The sequence below is a fragment of the Leopardus geoffroyi genome, chromosome X (genome assembly GCF_018350155.1).
Source record: "Leopardus geoffroyi isolate Oge1 chromosome X, O.geoffroyi_Oge1_pat1.0, whole genome shotgun sequence".
In the NCBI taxonomy this organism is placed as follows: domain Eukaryota; kingdom Metazoa; phylum Chordata; class Mammalia; order Carnivora; family Felidae; genus Leopardus; species Leopardus geoffroyi.
The window spans coordinates 54,867,740-54,890,881 of record NC_059343.1 but is presented as its reverse complement, the minus strand read 5'-3'; the positions used below and the strand labels follow the sequence as shown (position 1 = coordinate 54,890,881).

Sequence of the window (23,142 nt, the reverse complement as noted above, 5' to 3'; positions counted from 1 at the left end):
AGTTGCAAAAACAACAAAGAAGAATGTTTTCTAAGTAACATGGGCTACAGAGGAGTTTCTGGGGAGTCATGGAGGCTACACAGATAGTGTGGACGAAGAGGCCATTGTAGGACAGTGGGAAGCAGGAGGCCTGTCAAATGCAGATAAAGGACCAACCCTGTCTGTATTCAGAAGCCTAGCAGAACTAAGGGACCTAAATAACTGGATACCCACCTACTAATGGGTCCTAGGGGCCCTGGGCAGGGTATTAACCATCTCCCCCACACATAGAATTTTGGACAAGATATGAAGGTGATTCAAGTAGGAGTTAGAGATAAGCAGTATGCTACACATTAGCTTTGGCTGGCTCATTTTTAAAAGGATCAACATTGGAGAGTGAATGGGGGTAGAGGGATGTACAGCCAATCTATGGGAAGCAGAATGAATTCCAGTATATCTCTAGTGTTCTATTTTAAACACAGTGGAGTCATAGCTCATACTAAGACATTATCCTGTTTTTGAAAGAAATGCCTCTTACCCCCCAAAACAAATGAACAAACAAAGAGTAACACTACAACCAAACCACACTCCTACAAGAAGTCCAAAACATCAATGATATACAAAGCAAAACTCTATATAAAAGACAACCTGGTTTGGTTTCAAAAAAACATCCATCTGTATTCCGGAAAAGAAGGCTTAAAATGTATTTACACAGGTGCTGGCTCAGATTTATGACCTTTTCCCTCCCTGGCCTGTGGCTATGGACCTGAATTTACCAGGGAGGTCAGACAAGTCTTGAGGATGAAGACACACAGATAGCTCTAACACCTTCAAGTCCAAAGCCTGGAATCCAGGAGAAGCAATAAAACGTGCTCGTTGTGCTGTCTGGGGAGTGTTACACACAGTGCCCAGAGAGGCAAAGAAGGAAAAGGAAGAGGCTGACTTTTGACATATTCTTATACAAATACTACTGACCCTTAATTAACACTGAAAAGATGTGTGTGCGTGTGTGTGTGTGTGTGTGTGTGTGTGTGTGTGTGTCTGTGTGTGTGTGTGTGTCTGAGAACATTACATTAATCAGGGACTAACACAAATACCATTTCCCATCTTCCCTTTCTGCTGACCCTGGGGACACCATAAGTATATGTGTGCCAATGATTAAGGCTTCACTCCAGAAGGAACCAAAACTTACTGGGCACCAGGAGCTGTGTTACACATCATTTAGCTCTTACAATAGCCATTTAAGCTATTACTCTCCTCACAGAAGCACAGAGAAGACTTGGGACTGAACTTGGGTCTGCCTATTTCCCATGGCTGATGCATATAAAGTGAACCACTGGCAAATAGATACATCTGGAGTATCCATAAAATTTCAGAGATTTATTGTTAAATATTTAGACTGTTACAGATTTACTGCTGAATTCTTCAAAACCATATAGTCCAACCACTTTATTATTCAGATGGAAGTTTCTAGGGGCAAAGACAGAATGAGACATGCCTAAGGCCACATGGTGAGACAATGACAGGACCAGAACCCTTTTGGTGCTCTTGTTTCACCACCTAGACAACAGCCTGCTTCCAAAAAGCCAAGAGATTAGAGTAGGACAGGAATGCACAGTTTGGCATGGGGTGGGGCAGGCACAAAAGGCTGACTGACGGCTGGTCAAGGGACCTGCTGCATGTGATAAGGGGAACTCATCCCCCTCTGCACTCCATAATATTCCTCAAACAAGCCTCTAGCTTTCATGCAGACTTGCCTTTTGTTTCTCTTTTCCCTCTTCCTGAAGTTCCCTTCCTACCTTTTTTGCATCTAGCAAATTATTATGCATCCCTCAAGACCTAAATCAACCCTTAACTTTTCTGTGAAGCTTTCTCAAACTTTCCAGGTAAAATAACTCATTCTCTTATTCTGTATGCACAGAGGATTGAGTACTTACTTCTAGTACAGCACTTACCTCACTTTGTTATGTTGAGAACGCTGTCATATTCACTCCACAGCCACTAACTAGTTGCAAGACTTTGGGCAAGTCACTTTAACTCTTCTGTGCCTTGGTTCCTCTTGCAAAGTGGGGGCAATAATAATACCTATATCATAGGGTTGTTGTGAGGATTGAATGAGAAAATGTCTGTAAAGCAATATTGGGTATACTGAGTGCCCAATAAATAACTTTTTTTACTATCTCTCATCCAAGTCCCTGGTAGAGGTCTGGCGTACACATTAAGTAAGTACCTATGAATAAATGGACACCATGTGGGGAAAGTGTCAGTCGTCAGCCATTTTGGATATCTCTGTAGTTAGGATACTCCTCTGAGGGTCCATAAATTCCTTATCAAACACTAGACTAGACTAGTGGTCTATAGTCTTTTCTGTGTTATATGACCTCTCAAAATCACATGAAAGTTATGAAACACTCCCTAAAAAATCCATACACATTTATACACACAAAACCTTGCAAGAGTTTTCATACCATAAAATGTCTCATAGAGCCCTTCTATCATAGACTAACATTAATCATTCCCCTGCTAAAAGGAAAAACATAAAGTTACAGAAGTAGAAGGGACTCACAAAAGCTGAGTACTTTCTGGAAGCCAAGGGCTGTTCTAAATGTTTATTATTCTGCCTCACATAATTCTTGAGTGTTTCAAGGTAACAATCTCTGTGGCTCTGCTAATTGGCTTTGAGGCTAGAGGATCCCTCAGGCAAGAAACAAGAAATCTCTAGGAAGCCCTAATATCTGCCAGTTATAGGTTCTGTGAACCTGGAAGAGTCATTTCCTCTCTCAGAGCCTCAGTTTCCTTATCCATAATATATCTTGGCCAGATTTTTAGGTTTCTAAGTTTCCTTTCTTCAAGGTTCAACAGATTAGCATTTTCAGAACCTGTGATTCCAAGCACTGCAAATCTTTTAAGTCTTTTTATTAAACAGCTCATGGCTGAGTTAGCTGTCCAGAAAGTGAAAGAGCTTGTACCATGGAGCTGTAGGAATGTATTTATATCTAACTTATAGAACTGTGAGAGGCCCATTCTCCAGGGCACACAAGCAGATACCACAATGAAATCAAGGTCCATCCATGTTATGATGCATTCCAGGAGGAAAAGGAAGATCAAAATTTTAAAACACTGATAGAGGACAAGACTTTGTGGCTTTTAACCTCTGTCCTAAAATACAGTATTTTCTGTTTTTGACATCAAAGAGGAGGAAAATAAATTTCTCTTACTCCTGGCCCCATGGAAAACATTCTGTGGTACACTTTGAGAAGTCTCAAAGCCAAGGGTCAAGGAACCAGGGATCTACCATTTGTATGTATATGCTTTGTCTCTGAGCATTTCCGTTAGCTTGGTAATGAGCAAAATTCTCTTGATAAAAGGTGTTAAACTAGGCTTTCTGTACTGTGCATGTGTGATGAGAGTGAATGAAGAGCTACTAATGCTGATTTTATCAGAATCAGAATTTTCCCTATGAAGAGTAGGAGATGGTGGAAGGACTATGGCTCACATGTCCCCAGTTCTGCCTAATGAAGAAACTGCTCTTTTCACCACCAACTCTTTTAAATATTTGGGGCTTTCTTAGGAAGACAAGCTACCTCAAATTAGTGCTACTCAGTGTCTCCTTGGTTTCTCCCCACAGTACTTATATCTTTCTTAACTTCTGTCATCTCTTCACTGTTGGCTTTCTTATTTGCCTAGACATAACAACCCTTTCTGTCTACTTTGGGTTAGTATGTTTATATATTTGAGGGGAAGCTATACTATAGCAGAGTGACTGTTACCTTTGAACTCAGAACACCTGGGTTCAAATTCCAGCTATTCCATTTACTACATGTTGATTAACTGTCAAAGCCTCAGTTTGCTTATGTGGAAAATGAGAAGGATAACTTTGCCTTCTGTCTCAGATGGCTTTGAAGTTCAAATGGGCAGTGGATACAGTGGCCCTGCATTCTCTGAAGAGCTTTGAAGATGTCCAGGATTATGATCACCAAGCTCCTTGAGGCAAGCTCTGTACCTTGAGTATGTGATCCCAACACCCCACATGTAGTAAGCACCCTGTAAATGTTTACTGGCTGAATGAATGAGCAGATTACTACCAGGCCCGTTCTAGGTACTGGTCTGTCAGGAGGCTATGGTGATTCCACTGGGGTGCCTCAGGAATAGCAACAAAGACTGGAAGCAAAGGGACTGAGAATTCTAATCTTTATTCCCTTTATAAAGAGACATTCACCTCTAAATATCAGTTTCTTCTTTTTTAAATTCATTTTTGAGAGAGAGTGCAAACAGGGGAGAAGCAGAGAGAGAGGAGGACAGAGCATCCAATGTGAGCTCTGCGCTGACAGAAGAGAGCCTAATCTGGGGTGCAAATTCAGGAACCATGAGATCATGACCTGAGCCAAAGTCAGAAGCTCAGCTGACTGAGCCACCCAGGTGCCCCTCAGTTTTCTCTTTTGTATAGGAGGAAGTTTCCTCTTCTGTACCCTCTTCTGCACACCTGCCTACTTAGAATGCTGAAAGCAGCTGCCTAGCCATGAAAAGGAGCATGAAAACACCTGAACGATAGGTTCCAGAAGTATGCACACATAGCTGTTATAACTGAAGAGACTGTTTTCTGAAATAATGGCTCATCACAGATTTTGGTCATTTTGAAGCATAGTGTGTTGCTTCCTATGGGACTAGAGCCCATAGAAGTAAGAAATAACTCCTACCTTTGAAGAAAAAGTGGTTCTAATGTTTGCCTTTGCAATAGCAGCCAAATGCAAAAATCTACTACACATAGTTTCACAATTACCAAGAGATTCTGTGGAGGACTGAAAAAATGTTCTAGCTTCAATACATGGGCTTTAAAAATGTAACAGATTGGGAAATAGTAACACAAAGTGGAAGCATGCAATGGACTAGGAAGATTTTGGAAGTGACATAACTTCCTGTTAATCATTGCTTTCATAAAATGTACATGCTATAAATAAGCAGGCACAGGGCACTGTATAGAAGCAATGGCAAATTCTTGACCTGGCTCCCAAATTGGGCACTAATGAGAGATGCAAGTGGGTATCAACTGCAATAGGTTATAGAGCTAAATTATTTATTCTGAAGGCCTGTGGTCTAGTCTTGTGGGGACAGCAAGAATTATGCCAGCAAATGTGTAAAGACAAAGAATCATGGGGAAATATATGGCATATCCATAACTCAGCTGACCACCTTGGCCCTGTTTTCTATCAGACAGAAAGTTTTTCCATAACACTTAGTACCAGAAAGTCTCCAAAGTGCTTCCTCTTTACCATCTGTGGTATATGTGGCATCCAGCAAAACTCATTCATGTAGATTTCATAGTCATCCACATATTTATGGTGCCAAAGTCTAGAAAACATATGAAATATTTTCAATTTCTCTGGGTATTGCAAAGGAGAGTGATCTACTAGATCATTAGAAAAAAATGTATTCTCTTCTAGCATTCCTAGATTAACTTACTTTTTTCCTGTTTAGTAAAAATGCTCAATACCTAGAGGCCACCAGATCCGGTATTTTGGAAAACCAAGATGTGCAAACTCTGACCACTCAGAAGAATGTTTAAAATTAGATGAACTAGAGAGTTAATAAAATACTAGAACATCGGAAAGAGTTAAATTTAGTCTGCAGACTTGTAAGCACATAAGTGACCATCTAAAGCAAGAGTCAAAAATTACAGTCCACAAGCCAAATCCACTGTGCCACTTGTTTCTGTGTGGCTTAAGAGCTGAGGATGATTTTTAGATTTTAAATGGCTGAAAAAAATCAAAACAAAAATAGTACTGAATGGCATGTGAAAATTAAATGAATTTCAATTTCAGTGCCCATAAAATTTTATTGTAATACAGCCACACCCATTAGCTTACAAATTGTCTAGGACTGCTTTCAGGCTACAAATGCAGAGTTGAATAGTCGAGTCACAGGCCATATGGCCTACAAAGCCCAAAATATTTACTACCTGGTCCTTTATAGAAAAAGTTTGCTGACCTCAGATCTAAAGCCTGGCTTTGACATTTAGAAAAACCAGAGACTGATAAAAGATAAGAAGAACTTTGTGAGAAGATATCCAGGATCAGTGCAATCAGGATCAGTCAACTCTTTGGCCAAAGATACCTGATCAAGGCTCTGGTGCCGCTGCAAGCAGATCCTTCTAACATAGCTAATTTGCCCCCGGGAAATGTTACTGAAAAAGCGAGGGAGTCAAGAGGACACTGAAAAGCACAAAAAAACTCTCTGCAAGTCTCCAAACAAGAAGTTACCATTCAATTCCACATGAGTTGAGGTGGGAAAGAGTGGATTTAAAGGACAGAAAGAGTTCAATGAGGGTTCACTTCCATTTCTTCCCTCACAAAAACCTGGGGTGAGAGACAGAATCAAAGCCATACTTATATAAAATTTGCCAGGAATACTAAATTGGGACATATTGTAAACATCACCGAGGATGGTGTAATTCTTTGAGTCCAGAATGTAAACTATAGTTTCAATTTTATGATGTGTACCAAACAGCACTCCATGTGTACAAAACAAATGGATGTACAATCTCCAATGTTTTACTAGAAAATGTCTGAAAAATAGTAAATTCTTGAGCACACAGTGTACATAATGAACTAATTAACCCTCTTTGAAACATGATGTAGTAAATATGGGGATTTATATCCTGATTTTCCAGATGAGAAAATGGAAAAGAAAGGAAGTTAACCAACTATGGTCACGATGCTGGGGAAAGGAGGAATCTCAGAGTCCTGAATTTTAACCTAGCCCATCCACAGTGCACTTTCCCAGATGGCTATATCATCTGAAAATTGATTTTTAAAAGAATGGGAGATAGGGTTCACTATCTGTTAAGAAGGCAAAACCAAAAGTGCATATAAGTATAAATGCATGTTTGTTTGGTCCAATAATAGTTTTGATAGTGACGATGCTTTGAATTTGTAGAATCGTCATAAACATCTACACTGGAAGGGTATATTAAAAATATCTAGTTTAAGTCCCTTATTTTACAGAGAAAATTGAAGTCCAAAGAGGAAAATTAATTATCCAAAGACAGACAACTAAAACTCCTTTGAGCTTCTACTCCTGTGTATGGGCATCACCTTCCTTTGACTTCCTTGCCTTTTAGATAGCATTCAGTATGCCTTCCCCTGTAACCTCGCTGTTCATCCCACCACCCCACTCCTCATACCTGTTTCTAGCCCACAGATCTTCCCCCAACTGCATGTGTGTGTATATATGCACATGTGCACATAAACACACACACACACACACACACACACACACACACACACACACACACACTTTCACTGAGCTTTCAACAACCAAAAATCTTTTAGTGATTTTAGCCCCATGGACTACCACCATTATTTTTTTTAATCTCAAAATATGAAGATGCTTCCCTGACTAGCCTAATCCTCACCCCAAACTCCTAGAATTACTGACAATGAGAAAATATGAGGCTCTCTCTTCCTCCTCAATAGGAAAATCTGGCTAGATTACAACTGACTCTGTGCTGAGCCTTGCACCAACGACAGCATTAAAGCCTCATGCTTTATGATCTACCAAAGCTAGAAATGGATTTCTGTCTGACATGCCAGGCTTTTAAGTCTTGTACCTGTGCCCAGTCCAGAGATTTCTGAAACCATGAATAAAGTGGTAGTCAACACTGAATACTCAGTCTGACTTAACTGACAACAACAAACAAATGAGGAAAAGAAAGATTTGTGCTCCACTTTCTCCAAGACAGGTGGAATTCCAAGTTTTAATAAAGCAGATTCAGAATCACTTTCATAAAGGCCATTTGGGTAATAAGGACACATTGTAAAAGTGGGGAAAAATCAGAATCAATAAATGTTTCCTGTGGATAATAAGACAGCCCCCCGCCTTCAAACAGAGATAATGACAGTAGTAAACTCAAGTCACCAAGTTTTTCAGATGGGAGGAAGAAAGAAAATGCCATTTTTTGCTTTCTTTTCTGTGTGTGTGTGTGTGTGTGTGTTTATATCATCTTCTCCTATCCCTCAAAGGGCTCAGGACTGGAACCTGGGGTTCATATTCCAAAGGAACCAAGGGGATCCACAGCTTTGTAAGAAATCCATTTGTGATTTTTTTGTATGTCAAAGAGTCAAGAGTATTTGGCCCCATGAGCCCACGGAGGCTCATTTTCTCAAAGAAAATATTACCAAGTTTCCATAACTTAAATTATTCTAAGGTCTAGAGCATTTTAAGACCTTGCTGGATTTCCAAGTGTTCTGCAAGTTGAGTGATTACCCCTCTCTGCTTCCTTGTTCTCAAATAGTCCAAGATACACACCATAGCACAGCTCCTCCCAGGAATCCCTGCCAGCTGCCATTCTGCCTTCCTTCCTCCTTCACCTCTAACTTCTGAACAAAGCTTCCATGTGGAATACGTTATGACAGCAAAATATTCCCTTTTACAATGTTTGATTACTTTCCCTGTTTTCCAAAAATAACAGTATTGTGACCCAGATCTGTAAAACCAGAGGCAGCATCAAATACAATCTAATCTATTTGACTTGTATTTGCTTGTTCAGTTGCTTATTTGAACTCTTTCCCCATCTGATATGACTGCTATTACTGTGCTGTCTGGGCTTTCTGACACACAGTCTCTAGATAGGTGCCCTGGTTTATTCTCTGCTCTGCAGACAAGGCCTACTGGATGATGGGGTAGAGGGAGGAAGCAGAATCCACTGGGGAAGTTGGGGTGAGATGATCTGAAGTCATTGGGGGCTATTCCTTGCTTTCTTATCTGACAGCTATCCTTGTGTAAGTACTCTTAAGAAAAGCAGGTACTGCTCTCTGTGTTTCTTTCCAAACTGCCTAGGTCTAAGTACTGGGGCCCTGCACATCAAACTATCCCAGTACAAGCAGTAGCAATAGGCCACTTGGGGGTATGGAAGGAACATGCAGCATATTTTCAGTAATACTAAATTCTAGCTGTCTCGTTGTTGCTTTGGGGACTGGAAGAAAACAAAATAATGACTTTCTGTTTTATAAGTATTCCTGCCACCTGGCTAAAATGATGAGAAGGCAATAATCATTCCAAATGGCTACCAATGCAAAAACTAGTAAAGGGCACCTGCTTTGCACCTTTTGTCTAGATGCCAAAAGCTCTCTGATGCTTCTGTTGTCCTCTGGTGGGTGCTATAACATTTCTGGTGAAAGGTGTGGCTTATATACCTGCCACTTTTAAGAGTGTCCTCAGGGCTTATAGCCCTTACATAAGGAAAGGCTGCCTGTTTGGGTTCTGACTTGGAACTCAATACTTCTAGGCTAAAGAAAGAGAAGGATAGGTCTTGGAAGGAAGTATTTCCTTTGTGGAAAGTGAAGGCAGGAGTAGATACTGGTGTTTGGCAACTGGGTGTGCCCCCAGAGCAGAGTATGTCTGTCTATGGGCTGTTTATCAGTGTCCCTTTGTGAAAACAAGCTCTTAGGACAGGATGGGGAAGGCAGTGGATGAATAGGAGGTTTGAGCCCAGGTTGATTGGGAAGGAAGGAGTCACTAGCATATATAGGAGGTCTGGAAATGGGAGTTCTTGCTGTAGGATGTAGGCTGAGCACCTCTGGTAGCGGATCAGACATGAACTGTTCTAAGCTAAATAGGACTAAGAAGTCAGGGGCTTGAGCCAAATATAAGATGTAACTTAGCTTGGGGTGCTGGACCAATGGACAGATCCTGAAGGCAAGTCTATGGAAAAAACAAAAGTGTTTCATCACTCTGGATCCCTACTTTTATAGGGGCTATTAATTCAAAGAGGTCTCAAAAAGGCAGCAGCAGAAGGGAGCAGGTGCACAGACTGATGGTCTGCTTTGTTTCTGGGGCTGAGGCCAGGGAGACTTTGTGAAGGAACATTCCCATATTCACTACAGATAATGGGTTAGGGACTCAGTTGGGGTTTCTCCACTTCTGACTTCTCTAATAAAGACAATTTTTCCATCACTATGCAACAAAGTGGAACACAAACAGGGAAGAAATTAAATCTTTTCAAATAATTAATTTTCTTTTATTTGTAGGACCCTTCTAAGCTGTAAGCACCAGATGGGACCACCTTCACCGAATACATTGCCTGTACTACCAAGGCTGCTGAAGCCAGGGGACCAGCAAGTATGAAAACTTGTTTCTTTAGGCTCTTAGGTTCTTTGAGAGGGTCCCACCGGTGACTCTAACTTTGAAATGATAAAATCCTGGGCTCTGGAAGATTGGTGTATCTCTATATAAGATAAAGAAGAAAGGGAGGTAGAAGTGAGTGTGCAAGACCCCTTACCTTCAGCGGCTCTTTTAAAGAACACTTTGCAGCTTCCACAAGTGAGAGCTCCATAGTGACAGCCAGAAGCTTCATCACCGCAGATCAGGCAGGTCTTCTGGGGCGGAAAGTAATAGTCAATGGGTAAGACATGGTCCCTGGAAGTCTCCAAACTGGAAAGACACAGGAGAAACAATGCAACACATGTCAGTGCCTAGCAGAAATATGAGGATAGAAGTCTGAGGTCTTTAGGAGCAAATTTACATGTGTAAATTATTATTATTTAGAAAACAAGATTGTTTCTTGCTTCATTGAGTCAGTGTGAAGCTGATTTTTCTGCTACTTCTAGTGATGACGTCTGTGGGGTTTCCTGTCATGTGGACAAGCCTTTTTAGATCCTGCTAAGGAATTCAAGAAGTTCTCTGGGGTCAGTCAGTCTCATGGGCTATGTTTCCATGAGGGATAGATGAATACAGAAACCTGAGTGCTGAGGTTAAGGTATCTAACTTAAAATGGTGGTCAGGAAACAATTTTAGAGCAATTAAATGGTATCAACCCAGCTATATGGCCTTACCTTATCCAAAGGGAGATCTATGGCCAAAAGAGACTAAGCAACAAAGCAGTTTGGTATCCTTTGCTCTAGTTCTCTAAGCCTCACTTTCACCTGTAAATAGGAATAGTATTGCCCATCCTACTGAGCTCTATTGTGAGTGGCAGTATAAATTATATAAAAAGATAAAAAGCCTTTAAAATGAATACACAAGTGAGGGATCATGATTAGTGTTATCATACCAGCCTTCTTTGGTCTTCTCCCCCACCATTCCCTCACTTTCCTTAGTCATCTCTCTAGATCATGTAAACATCCCCTTACCTCCATTCTGCAATATAAAATAGCAAAATCCTTACACCTGAGGTTCTTGTTGGGAAATGACACACAGTGATGCTGGAAATTTCTCAGGCTACCATCTCAACACTTGGCCATTAAAATACCCATAGGGTCTTTAGGATAGGAGGGAGCTTCAGGAGTCATCTAGTCTAAACTTCTTATCTCTAAGAAGATCTGTATCTGAGTCCTTTCAGATGGATATGAAGGAGAGGGTCAGAAAGCCAATCCTAAATCTTTAATAGAAGTAAAATTCTGAGTCTCCTGTAGTAATTAATTCAAGTTTAAACAAATAAAATATGGTTCTTACTAATCAAAAGTCAAATTATTTTTCTCTCCTATACCCTATGTCTAAGCATTAAAAAAAAATGATGTCCTGGGTTAATCTGCCTCAGGTAGATGATAATTCCCCATATTCTCATCCACAGGAATGTAGCCATATTTTTTTTTTTTTCTGAGCACTTCTCCCTTACTAAGGAAGGAAGGAAAATAAGTCTTAATGGCAGCCTGTTTGTTGTGTTGGGTGATTTCTATACGTCAAAACAACTCTGAGAAACATTTTTTTTTTATTACATCAAATGAAGAAACTCACATTCAGAGAGGTAAAGTCCAAAGTGATTTGACAACAAGCCCAGGACTAACTGGCTCCAAATCCAACATAGTTTCCATTACACTATTATCTTTCTGCTACTCTCTTACTTTCTACACACATGGCTCTATCAAGCTCAGCATAGTTATCAGAATCCAAAAAAGCATGAAATGTTATCTTCCCATCAATAACCAGGGATCAGCCCTGGCAAGGGCAAGAGCAAAGAATATTTTTGCGTAGGCTATACTTGACAAGCACTTTACCTCTAAGACACAAATATTAGCCTTTATTCATGTCCCAAGTACTGCAGAAATCACTAAAAAAATTCGGCTTATATGTAAACCCAGCAGCTGGCTATCTTTTCTCCCCCAAAAGGTCTCACTTTCCTACTGGAAAGCCAGCAGGAGTCTGCCTATCAAACCAGGATTAGCAGGACCGCCAGTTCCACAGGAAAATAGCTCACTTCCCATATATAAATGGGCTAAATGCTAAGAACATCATCCCTTTGGCTAAAATTTTCATTTCCTTGGGTAAAGAATGTGTCCCTATCCTCATTCATAAAATAAGGAGAAGCAGCAGTTTTTTTTTTTTTTTGTTTGTTTTTACAAGTGTCTTCATTCTTTTCTCTCTTTTTTTGACTTCTGAAACTAATGCAAGCCATTCAAATAAAATCAAAAGGACATGTATTTAGGCACTTCATGTGCAAGGCCATTTCATATATATCATCTCATTTAATCTTCCTCCAAACCCTGCCAAATAGCTCTGTATCATCTGTATATCATAGTAGAGGAAACTGATGTTCAGGAAAATTAAACTTGTTCAAGACCACTCATGTCATAAATGGGAATGCCAGATTCCATCCTAGGTAAGTCTGCCTCCAAAGTGCTGGTTCATAATCCATGACTAATCATGTTATAAAATTGAAGGTTGAGATTAGATATATGTATTCAACTCAACTCCTAGCACTTGGCCTTACAAACCTCGCAAAGGATTAGGTTCTGGGGACATTGTGATAATCAATATATTATTCTTGCCTCTAAGAAATTTACTATCTAGTACAGAAGAAATACAGGAATCAAGGAACTGTAACACAACATAGTAGATGATATAGTAAGGCAGAGTGCAGATTGCTACAGATAAGGAAGCACCTCAAAGACAGGAATGATTTTTGAAAGGCATAAAGGTATATTTGGATAAACGAGATGACAATTATAATTATAGTAATTTTATCATATAATTGGAAAATAAATATTAGATATACAACATGAAAACCTGAATAAATAAGAGGTATTCTTGAAAAGAGACTTTATGAAACAGAAATTTTCATCCATATTACAATTTAAAATGCGGTTCAAAATAATCTAATTAATAAAATTTATAATCAATGTTTAAGACTGAAGAAAGTCATCAATATTTTGTTCATTAGATATGAGTTCAATAAAACACACCACTTATAAAAATAACAGTAAAAGAAGAGGAAGAAGAAGAGAAATAATAAAGGCAATTTTAGAATTTGAACTTTCCTAATTACAGCCCATTTTGACTAAAGGCCTGAGATATCTGCTAACCTCACCAGGCTGGTCTCTGCTTACCTACCTACCCTTCCTCTTTATGGAAAAATATTTTGGACAGCACTTCCACTGACCCTGGTGTAGTGTAGACAAAAGGAACATTTCAGTTCTGCCTTATGGGCTGACCATTGGACATTGTAAATGAAAACTGTAATAAGAGTTCCAATCCCAGGTTTATATCCTACAGAAACTCATGCACATTTGTACCAGCAAGCAAGTCAGGAATGGTGTCATAGCAGCTATATTTATAAAAACAGAAATGATAAACATCCACTGAAAGGAGAAAGGATAAATAAATTACAGCACATTCATTCAATAAAATACAATTCAGCAATAATGAGGAACAGAATACAGGTACACATAGGTAAATCTTACAATCTAATATTACATAAAAGACATAAATCACAATAGCCTATATATTATGATTCCATTACATACATATCCCAAAAAAGGCAAAAGTAAACAAAATATAATTTGGTAAGGGGCGCCTGGGTGGCGCAGTCGGTTAAGCGTCCGACTTCAGCCAGGTCACGATCTCGCGGTCTGTGAGTTCGAGCCCCGCGTCGGGCTCTGGGCTGATGGCTCAGAGCCTGGAGCCTGTTTCCGATTCTGTGTCTCCCTCTCTCTCTGCCCCTCCCCCGTTCATGCTCTGTCTCTCTCTGTCCCAAAAATAAATAAACATTGAAAAAAAAATTTAAAAAAAAAAAAGAAAAAAAAAAAAGAAAAAAAAATATAATTTGGTAATACATATTTGAAAAATCATAAACATTCAAGTGAATAATAAACCCCAAATATAGGATTATGGTTACTTCTAAGGAGAGACTGCGGTTAATGATATAAGGAAGGAGGATACAAGTTTATGTATTTATGTATTCATTTAAAAATATTTATTAAGTGTCTACTACATACCAAGCACCATTGTAAGTCCTGCAGTTACAGCAGTAAACAAAAAAAAAAAATGGTGTAAATGTTCTTATTCTTTAACCAGGGCTCATGAGTGTTCATTTTATTACTATGCTGCATAACTAACTGATATGTTACATGAATGCTTTGTATGGCTACAACAGCACATAGTGAAAGAAAAAAAAAACTGAGAGTTTCTAACATTCTCCTAAATAACATCCTAAGTGCAAATGTAGCAAAGGTTTGCTTTGAGAACAAGCAAGTTCAGAATTTGCATGGAACGTTTATATTTCTTCCTGCTTCCCCCGGGGTACATGCTCACTTATTATCCCAATGCAGTGCACTCAGTTTTATGGGTCTGAAGGAAAAATGCTGCCATATAAAATGGAAGTTTCCTAAACCAGAATACCACTTCAACAGTTTCACAATTAATTAAATAAAAGTGGATTACTAGAAGCTATAGGTCTACAAATGCCAGCTCAACTATGGAGAAGTTGGGCTCAGAAATCTTCAGCACCTACCTATAATCTCAGTCTGTCTGTCTGTCTGTTTGTCTGTCTGTCTGAGTTGAAAATACTTTAAAGGGTCTGACTACTTTAAGCAAATTCTCCAAGAACTGTGGAACCAATGTGAAATGCAGAAGTCACAGACTAGTGTTCCTTGTTTGAAGGATGAATGTCAACTCAGCAGGGCTTTGGAGCCAGGCAGAGGTGGGCTGGAATCCTGCATCCACCACTGAACCCTGGTCCCAGTCATTAAGGCTCTCTGAACTCCATTTGTCTCATGTGGAGAGTGGGGATACTTTCTATCCAGAGGGCTTTTGCGAGAATTACATTAAATAGTACATGTTAAGCCCTTCCCCCTGTGCCTGCCACATAATAGCTGCATTGTAAGTTTAGGTTGCCTGCACCTTTTGCTTTACCATAAAAATAGGGGAGATGTCTAATATCCTTAAAATAAAAAAGACCATCCTTCTTGGCTATCCAGCGCATTTAGGGAAAGGTAAATACAAGTGTATAGATAAGGGGAAAAAAGGATAGATGTGTTAAAAGTGTAGTTTTTTGATAAATATCACTGCACTTTTCAAACAAGAAGAAATTTAGAAAACCACCAAACATCTTTATAAAAGCATCATATTTTTCCTGATGTTTAGTAACCTAAAATATATTGTTTGTTAACCACATTGTGGGATATAATGACAACTCTACATGAATTTTTATAATAAAATTCAAGAGTTCAAAGTTAATTTCTCCTCATAGGTCTCTTGTGCCTACTTCTTTATGGGCACAAGGGTTATTTCAGTGGAGAAATTGACAAAGTAACAAGGTAAGTCTGGTAGCTTTCTTTTCCCCTCTAAGTCTGAGATTTGAAAGTTGATGACTGTCCAAGAGAATAGTCATGTTTTCTTTTTAAAAGTACTACCTGACTTTACATCACAGCTCTCCACTTCTCCAATTTAGTAAGGCCTTGTTGAAGTGGAAAGATATAATAGGTAGAAGATCTGGTTTTCATGCCCATCTTTACCACTTTCTAACAGAAAAACCTTGAACAAGTCATTTTATTCACATGTAAAATGGGCATAAAAATATAGAGTTCACAAAATTGCTATAAAGATTCAATGAGATTTTGGGAAGTTAAACATTCCACTCTGTTGCTGGCACACTTTTTCACAGATGGCCATTACTATAATAATCTCACGAGAAAGTGGAAGGAAGGAGAGATTGGAGAACTAGGTTCTAAAAACCCAGCTCTGAGGTAGATATGATTACCATTCCTTTGAAAATAATGCAAACTGGGACTTAGATAAGGTAAATTACCTGTTTCAGTTCATATGGCTACTAAGTGGCAAAGCCAGGATTCAAACTGGGCATCATTTCCCCCCAAATCCATATTCTCCTGCTATTCTAAATTGCCAAGGACATATAATTCTTGTGTTATAACCTAGGTTTAATTTAATTTGGTTTTTAACAAATTTATTGATATATGATTCACATACCATAAAATTCACCTATTTTGGCATATTCACAAACTAATTTTACTACAAACTATTACCATAAACTAATTTTATGATATTTTCATGACTCCAAAAATAAATCCAGTACCCATTAGCAGTCACTCCCCATTTCTTCCTTCTCTCAGATCTTAATTCAATTTCTGTCTCTAAAGATTTGCCCTTTATGGACATTTAATATAAGTGGAATTATACAACACAATCTTTTGTGACTTGCTTCTTTCATTTAGCATACTGTTTTTAAGATTCATCCACATTGTAGCATGTATCATTGCTTCATTTGTTATTTCTGTGTAATATTCCATTACATGGATATACCACATTTGTTTATCCATTCATCAGCTGGACCTTTGAGTTGCTTTCACTCTGGCTTTTATGGATACTGCTGCAATGAATATATATATATATATATATATATATATATATATATATATATATTATGTGAAATTACTATTTCAAAAGTCAAATGGTGACACTTTCAGAAACCTCCAGGCTAGTTTCCAAAGTGGCTGCACCATTTTATATTTTTACCAGTAATGTATACTGGCTCTAATTTTTCCACATCCAAGCTATTTGTCTTTTTTACTATAGTCACCTTAGTGAGTGTGAAGTGATGTCATATTTTGGTCTTGATTTGCATTTCTCTATTGAGTAATGGTGTTGAACATTTTTCATTTGTACATGTTCTTTGGAGAAAGGTCTATTCAAAGTCTTTGCACATTTTATTTTTTTTAATTTTTAAATGTTTTATTTATTTGAGAGAGAGAGAGAGAGCGCAAGCGAGAGAGTGAGTGTGCGCCAGAGTATGAGCAGGGGAGGGGCAGAGAAAGAGGGAGAAACTGAGTTTGAAACAGGCTCTAGGCTCTGAGCTGTCAGAGCTCTATGGGGGGCTCGAACTCGTGAACCGCGAGATCATGACCTGAGCCAGTCAGATGCTTAACCGACTGAGTCACCCAGGCGCCCCAGTCTTTGCACATTTTAAAACTGGGCTGGCTATTAGCCTTTTAATCATTGAATGGTAAGAGTTCTTTGTATATTCTAGATTCAATACTCTTATATCCATGACTTGCAAATGTTTTCTCTCACTCCATGGGTTAGAGTTTTACTTTTTTGATGGTATTGATTGCAGTATAAATGTTTTAAAATTTGATGAAGTCCAATGTATCATTTTTTTTCTGTTGTTTCTATGCATTTGGTGTTATAAGCTAAAAAAAACATTGCTTAACACAAGGTCACAAGGATTTACTCCTACATTTTCTTTGAGCTTTAATGACTTAGCTCCAGCATTTAGGTCCATGATACATTTTGAGATAATTTTTGGTATAAAAAAGTGGGGGCGCCTGGGTGGCTCAGTCAGTTAAACATCCAACTTCAGCTCAGGTCATGAGCTCAAAGTTTGTGAGTTCGAGCCCCACATGGGGCTCTGTGCTGACAGCTTGGAGCTTGCTTCAGATTCTATGTCTCCTTCTCACTCTGACCCTTCCCACTTGTGCTCTCTCTTTCTCAAAAATAAATAAATAAACATTAAAAAAAGACATTCCTATTTAAAAAAAAGAACTTCATTTGTTCGCATGTGAATATACCGTTGTCCTATTTGTTGACAATACTATTCTTTCTCCCATTGAATGGGCATGCTATCATTGTTGAAAATCATTTAACCATAATGTAAGGGTTTATTTGGGGGGAGGTCTCAATTGTATTTCATTGGTCTCTATGTGTCATACTTATGCCAGGACCACACAGTCTTGATTGCTGTAGCTTTTAGTAAGTTTCGGAATCAGGAAGTGTGAATCCTCCAACTTTGTTCTTCTATCAAAAGATTGTTTCGGGTTTTTTTTTTTTTTGTTTGTTGATTATTTGTGTTTTAAATTCCAGTATAATTAACATACAGTGTCATATTAGTTTCAGGTGTACAATACAGCGATTCAATAATTGCATACATTACTCTGTACTCATCACAATAAGTGTGCTCTTAATCCCCATCACCTATTTCACCATCCCCCCCCCCCACCTCCTCTCTGGTAATCTTTGTTCTCTACAGTTAAGAGTCTGTTTTGTTTGTTTGTTTGTCTCTTCTTTTTTTCTTTGACCATTTGTTTTGTTTCTTAAATTCCACATATGAGTAAAATCATATGGTATTTGTCCTTCTCTGACTGACTTATTTTACTTAGCATTATACCTTCTAGGTCCATCCATGTTGTTGCAAATGGCAAGATTTCAATCTTTTTTATGGCTGAGTAGTATATATACCACATCTTCTTTACCTATTTATCTGTGGATGGACAGTTGGGCTACTTGTTAATTGGAATATCTTGACTATTGTAATAATACTTCAATAAGCATAGGGGTGCATGTATCCCTTTGAATTAGTGCTTTTGTATTCTTTGGGTTAATACCCAGTAGTGCAATTGCTAGATTGTAGGGTAGTTCTATTTTTAACTTTTTGAGGAACCTCCATACTATCTTCTACATTATTTTTTTGTTTCTTGTGTTGTTGATTTTAGCCATTCTGACAAGTGTAAAGTGATATCTCATTGTGGTTTTCACTTGAATTTCCCTGATGATGAGTGATGTTGAACATCTTTTGGTTTATTTTGGCTATTCTAGGTTTTTTGTATTTCAATACAAATTTTACAATTGATATTTCCATTTCTGCTAAGAATCCAGCTGGATTTTCAGAGGGATTGCCTTGAATCTATGAGGAATACTGTCATCTTAACAATATTAAAGTTTATGATCAATGAAAATGGAATGGTTTTCCATTTGTTTACATCTTATCTTTCCACAGTGTTTCATAATTTTAACTGTAGAAGTCTTGCACCTTTCACTAAATTTATTTGTAAATATTCTATTAGGTAATAGTATGAACTGTGTTCTATCACTTTTAAATTATTCTTTGCTAACATACAGAAATACAATTGATTTATGCACACCAATCTTGTATTCAGCAACTTTGCTGAACCACATTATTAGTTCTAATAGTTTATTATGGATTCTTTAGGAATTTCTATATACAAGATTATATCATCTGTGAATAAAGATACTTTTACTTTTTCCTTTCCAATACAGATGTCTTTTAGATCTTTGTTTGTTTGTTTGTTTTTGCTGTTTGGTCCAATTGGCCTGGATAAAACCTCCAGTACAATGGTGAACAGAAATGGTGAGAGCAGATATCCTTGTCTTGTTCCCAATCTTACTGGGAAAGTTTTCAGTCACTTAAGTATGATATTAGTTGTGAGGTCTTCATAGATATCTATTTTCAGTTTGAATATGTTCCCTCCTATTCCTGTTGAATGTTTTAATTGTGAACTAATGTTAGATTTTTTTGCCAAAATTTTCTGCATCTATTAAGATGATCATGGGGCCTTTATTCTCTTAAATATGGTACATTATATTAATTAACTGATTTTCAGAAGTTAAACCAATCTTACCTTCCTGAGATAAATCCCAATTTTAAGTTATTGACATAAATCCATCTTGTGATCATAATCTTTTTTATTTGTTGCTGGATTTGGTTTGCTATTTCATTGGGGATTTTTTTATTTATTAATATTCAAAAGTTATATTGGTCTGTAGTTTTCTTTTTGGTTTTGTTATTGGGTAACATTGGTCAACAGAATTAGTTGGGAAGTGTTTCCACCTGTTTTATTTTTTGGAAGAATTTGTAAAGGATTGATACTAATTCTTCTGTAAATGTTTGATGGAATTCACCAGTGAAGACATCTAGATTTGGGCTTCCCAAAATGGTGAGTTTCTTTTTACTTTCTTTCTTTCTTCTTCTTCTTTTTGTTTAATTGAAAAGCAATGTTTGTTAGTGTGTATAAGTTCTGGTGCCCGGATAGAAGTAGGTACTTATAATTATTTCCATTCAATAGATGAAGGTGGAGGTACATAGTGTCCTGGTATTCCCCCTCCAGAGTCTGAATTCTTCATACTGTACTGGCTCTCTATGTCCCTGTGGTTTTGTTTGTTTTCTTTGGTTTAAAAAAATTTTTTTGAGTATAGCTGACACAATGTCACATTCACTTTAAATGTACAATATAGTGATTCTGCAAGTTTATACATTATGCTATGTTCACCACAAGTGTAGCTACCCACAGGCTTTCAATTATGGAATGAATAAGTCATGGGAATAAAAGGCATAGCATAAGGATATAGTCAATGATATTGTAATGGGTTATATGGTGGCAGATGGTATGGGAAGTTTATTATATTGCTAATACAATGAAGTAATATTATATTTATTCTCTTTACTTTTTATAGAGCCATTCAGATTTTCTATTTCTGCTTGAGTCAGTTTATGCAGTTTGTGTCTTCTTGACTATTTCCCATTTCATCTAGGTTATGTAATTTGTTGGCATATGATTGTTCATAGTGTTCCCCTTTAATCCTGTTTTATTGTTTTAAGGTAGGTAGTGATGTCCTCACTTGCATTGTTGATTTTGTGATTTGAGTCTTCTATTGTTTCCTCTTAGTAAATCTAATGGTTTGTCAATTTTGTTGATCTTTTCAAAGTAACTTTTGACTTCAATGATTCTACTGATTATTCTTATTCTCTATTTAATTTATTTCCACTTTAATCTTTATTAATATTTTGCTTTTCTTCTAGTTTCCTAAACTGGAAAGTTAAGTTATTTTTTTTTTATTTTTTTAAAAATTTTTTTTCAACGTTTATTCATTTTTGGGACAGAGAGAGACAGAGCATGAACGGGGGAGGGGCAGAGAGAGAGGGAAACACAGAATCGGAAACAGGCTCCAGGCCCTGAGCCATCAGCCCAGAGCCTGACGCGGGGCTCGAACTCACGGACCGCGAGATCGTGACCTGGCTGAAGTCGGACGCTTAACCGACTGCGCCACCCAGGCGCCCCGAAAGTTAAGTTATTGATGTGAGCATTTTCTTCTTTGTTAATATAGGAGTTTAATCTGTTCTGGCTAGTATAACAAAATACTATAGACTGGATGGCTTATAAACAACAGAAATTTATCTATCACGGCTCTAGAGGCAGGAAGTCTTAAATCAAGGTGCCAGAATTGTTGTGTGAGGGCCCTCTTCCAATTGCAGACTTCTTGTAACCTCACATGGTAGAAAGGTAAGCAAGCTCTAATTGCATTCTTTTATAAAAGCACTAATTACATTCATGAACATGTCACTTCATATCTAACTACTTCCCAAAGGCCTCATTTGCCCATTATATTGGGCACTAGGATTTCAACATATGAATTTTCAAGGGGAACACAGACATTCAGACTACAGCAATAAGCATTTATAGTTCTAAATTTTCTTTCAAAGACTGCTTTAGCTTATCTGTATCCCACAGGTTCTGGTATGTTACATTTTTTCTATTATTCATGTCAAGGATTTTCTCATTTCTCTTTTTGATTTCTTCTTTGATCCACTGTTTATTTAGGCATGTGTTATTTAATTCTCCACATTTGTGAGTTTCACATATTTCCTTCTGCTATTGATTTCTAATTACTTCCATGTGATCAGAGAACATACATCCATTTTTCTTGAATAAGTGCACCTCAGATTTTTGCTAGTTTTCTTTCCTTTCCAGAGTTCTGGAGAAGTTAATTTTCACAATTTTTGCTAGTGTGTTTGTTGCTTTTATGAAAGGGTAGCTTTATGGTAGTCTTCACTCTACCATAGTGGAAGCCTTCCTTATATTCCAAGCCAGGTTATATTTCACATGCTACAAAAATCACTCCCTCCCCCAACACACCACACACACACACACACACACACACACACACACACACACACACACAGAGTAATCCTTATCATGGGTCATAAATGGAGGAAGAAGAGATATCACTCATACCATTCACTTATTAATTCAAAAATTCATCATTCATACATTATAAAGGAAAAGCTCTGCCAAATGATGGGAACATAAAGATGAGAAAGGCAGCCTCTGTTTGCAGAGGAGTTTTCATGGGCTTGTTTTGAGCTATGACAACTGTGCAAATGGTTAATGCAATGTATAGCAAGAAAAATACTATTAAATGGTCCAAGATCAGTGGTTACTAAAGGAAGAGAAACTTATGTGTCTTGTCTGGAGGTACTAGAAAATAATGGCCACCATGTACTAAAATCCTATTACTAACCTAGCAAGGTGTTTTACATAACTTGTCAAGTATTTACTCTGGGATAGATCAAATGAGGATGCCTGCAGTTCTGATGTATACTCAACCTGCAAACCTGACATGTTGAGACAAGTAGTTATAGGCCTACTGGTGATTTACATTTTCCTGTAGTTTATACCAACTAACAAACATGCCAAGACAGCTGGAAGTGTGGCAGCAAGACTGTTTTTATCAGTGTGTCCCACCAAATGACCAAGCTGTCCTTTTCTTCTGGAATCACTTTCAGAAATCGGGCTGAACTGATGAATCCTTATTATAGTCATGTCCTTACATCTCCCAAGCCACATCTGCTGTATTCTGTGAGCCAAAATCTTTCCAATGGTTTCTTAGTCATCTCAGCCAATCATCCATGGAAGAACTAGTCAGATTCCTTTCTGAATTGTCATCAAAGCTGAGGGCTGAGAGAGGTTTCCACATTATGTGTTTCCAGAATCCATTACAAAAAAAAAAAAAAAAAACAGGAAATGAGAAAACAACTTGTTTTTGATTTACATGTTAAATCTTATTGGACCACTATTTTCTTCACATCCTCCATTTGAACTTCTGATACTAAAAGACTGAGGGCTTAGTATGTGTTAAGCTCCGTCAAAGGTGATTTATCCTTACGACTACTACTGCAGGATACACAGATTATCTCCATTTTACAACAAAGCGCCAGAGGTTCAGAGCCACTGAATATTTTTTTCAAGATCACAGAGCTAGTTAAACTATAAGAGCAAGGGTTTGAATGCATGTCTGGCTAACTCCAAAACCTATGCTTTGTCTACCATGCTATATGGCATTGCTTCTCATTGACTGTCAGGG

At 37.9% G+C, this 23,142-nt stretch overlaps 1 protein-coding gene across 4 annotated transcripts in view; it reads right to left on the bottom strand.

Moving 5' to 3' along the window:
* Positions 1-23,142, bottom strand: part of AR (androgen receptor) — a 180,029-nt gene that overhangs the window by 63,124 nt on the left and 93,763 nt on the right. For 3 of the 4 annotated variants that reach the window (XM_045473121.1, XM_045473122.1, XM_045473120.1), the window contains exon 2: positions 10,256-10,407. In XM_045473121.1, the coding sequence (XP_045329077.1) occupies positions 10,256-10,407 (152 nt within the window). Of the gene's footprint in view, positions 1-7,707; positions 9,679-10,255; positions 10,408-23,142 lie in introns of those variants that run through there. The other variant, XM_045473123.1, reaches the window with a different exon arrangement.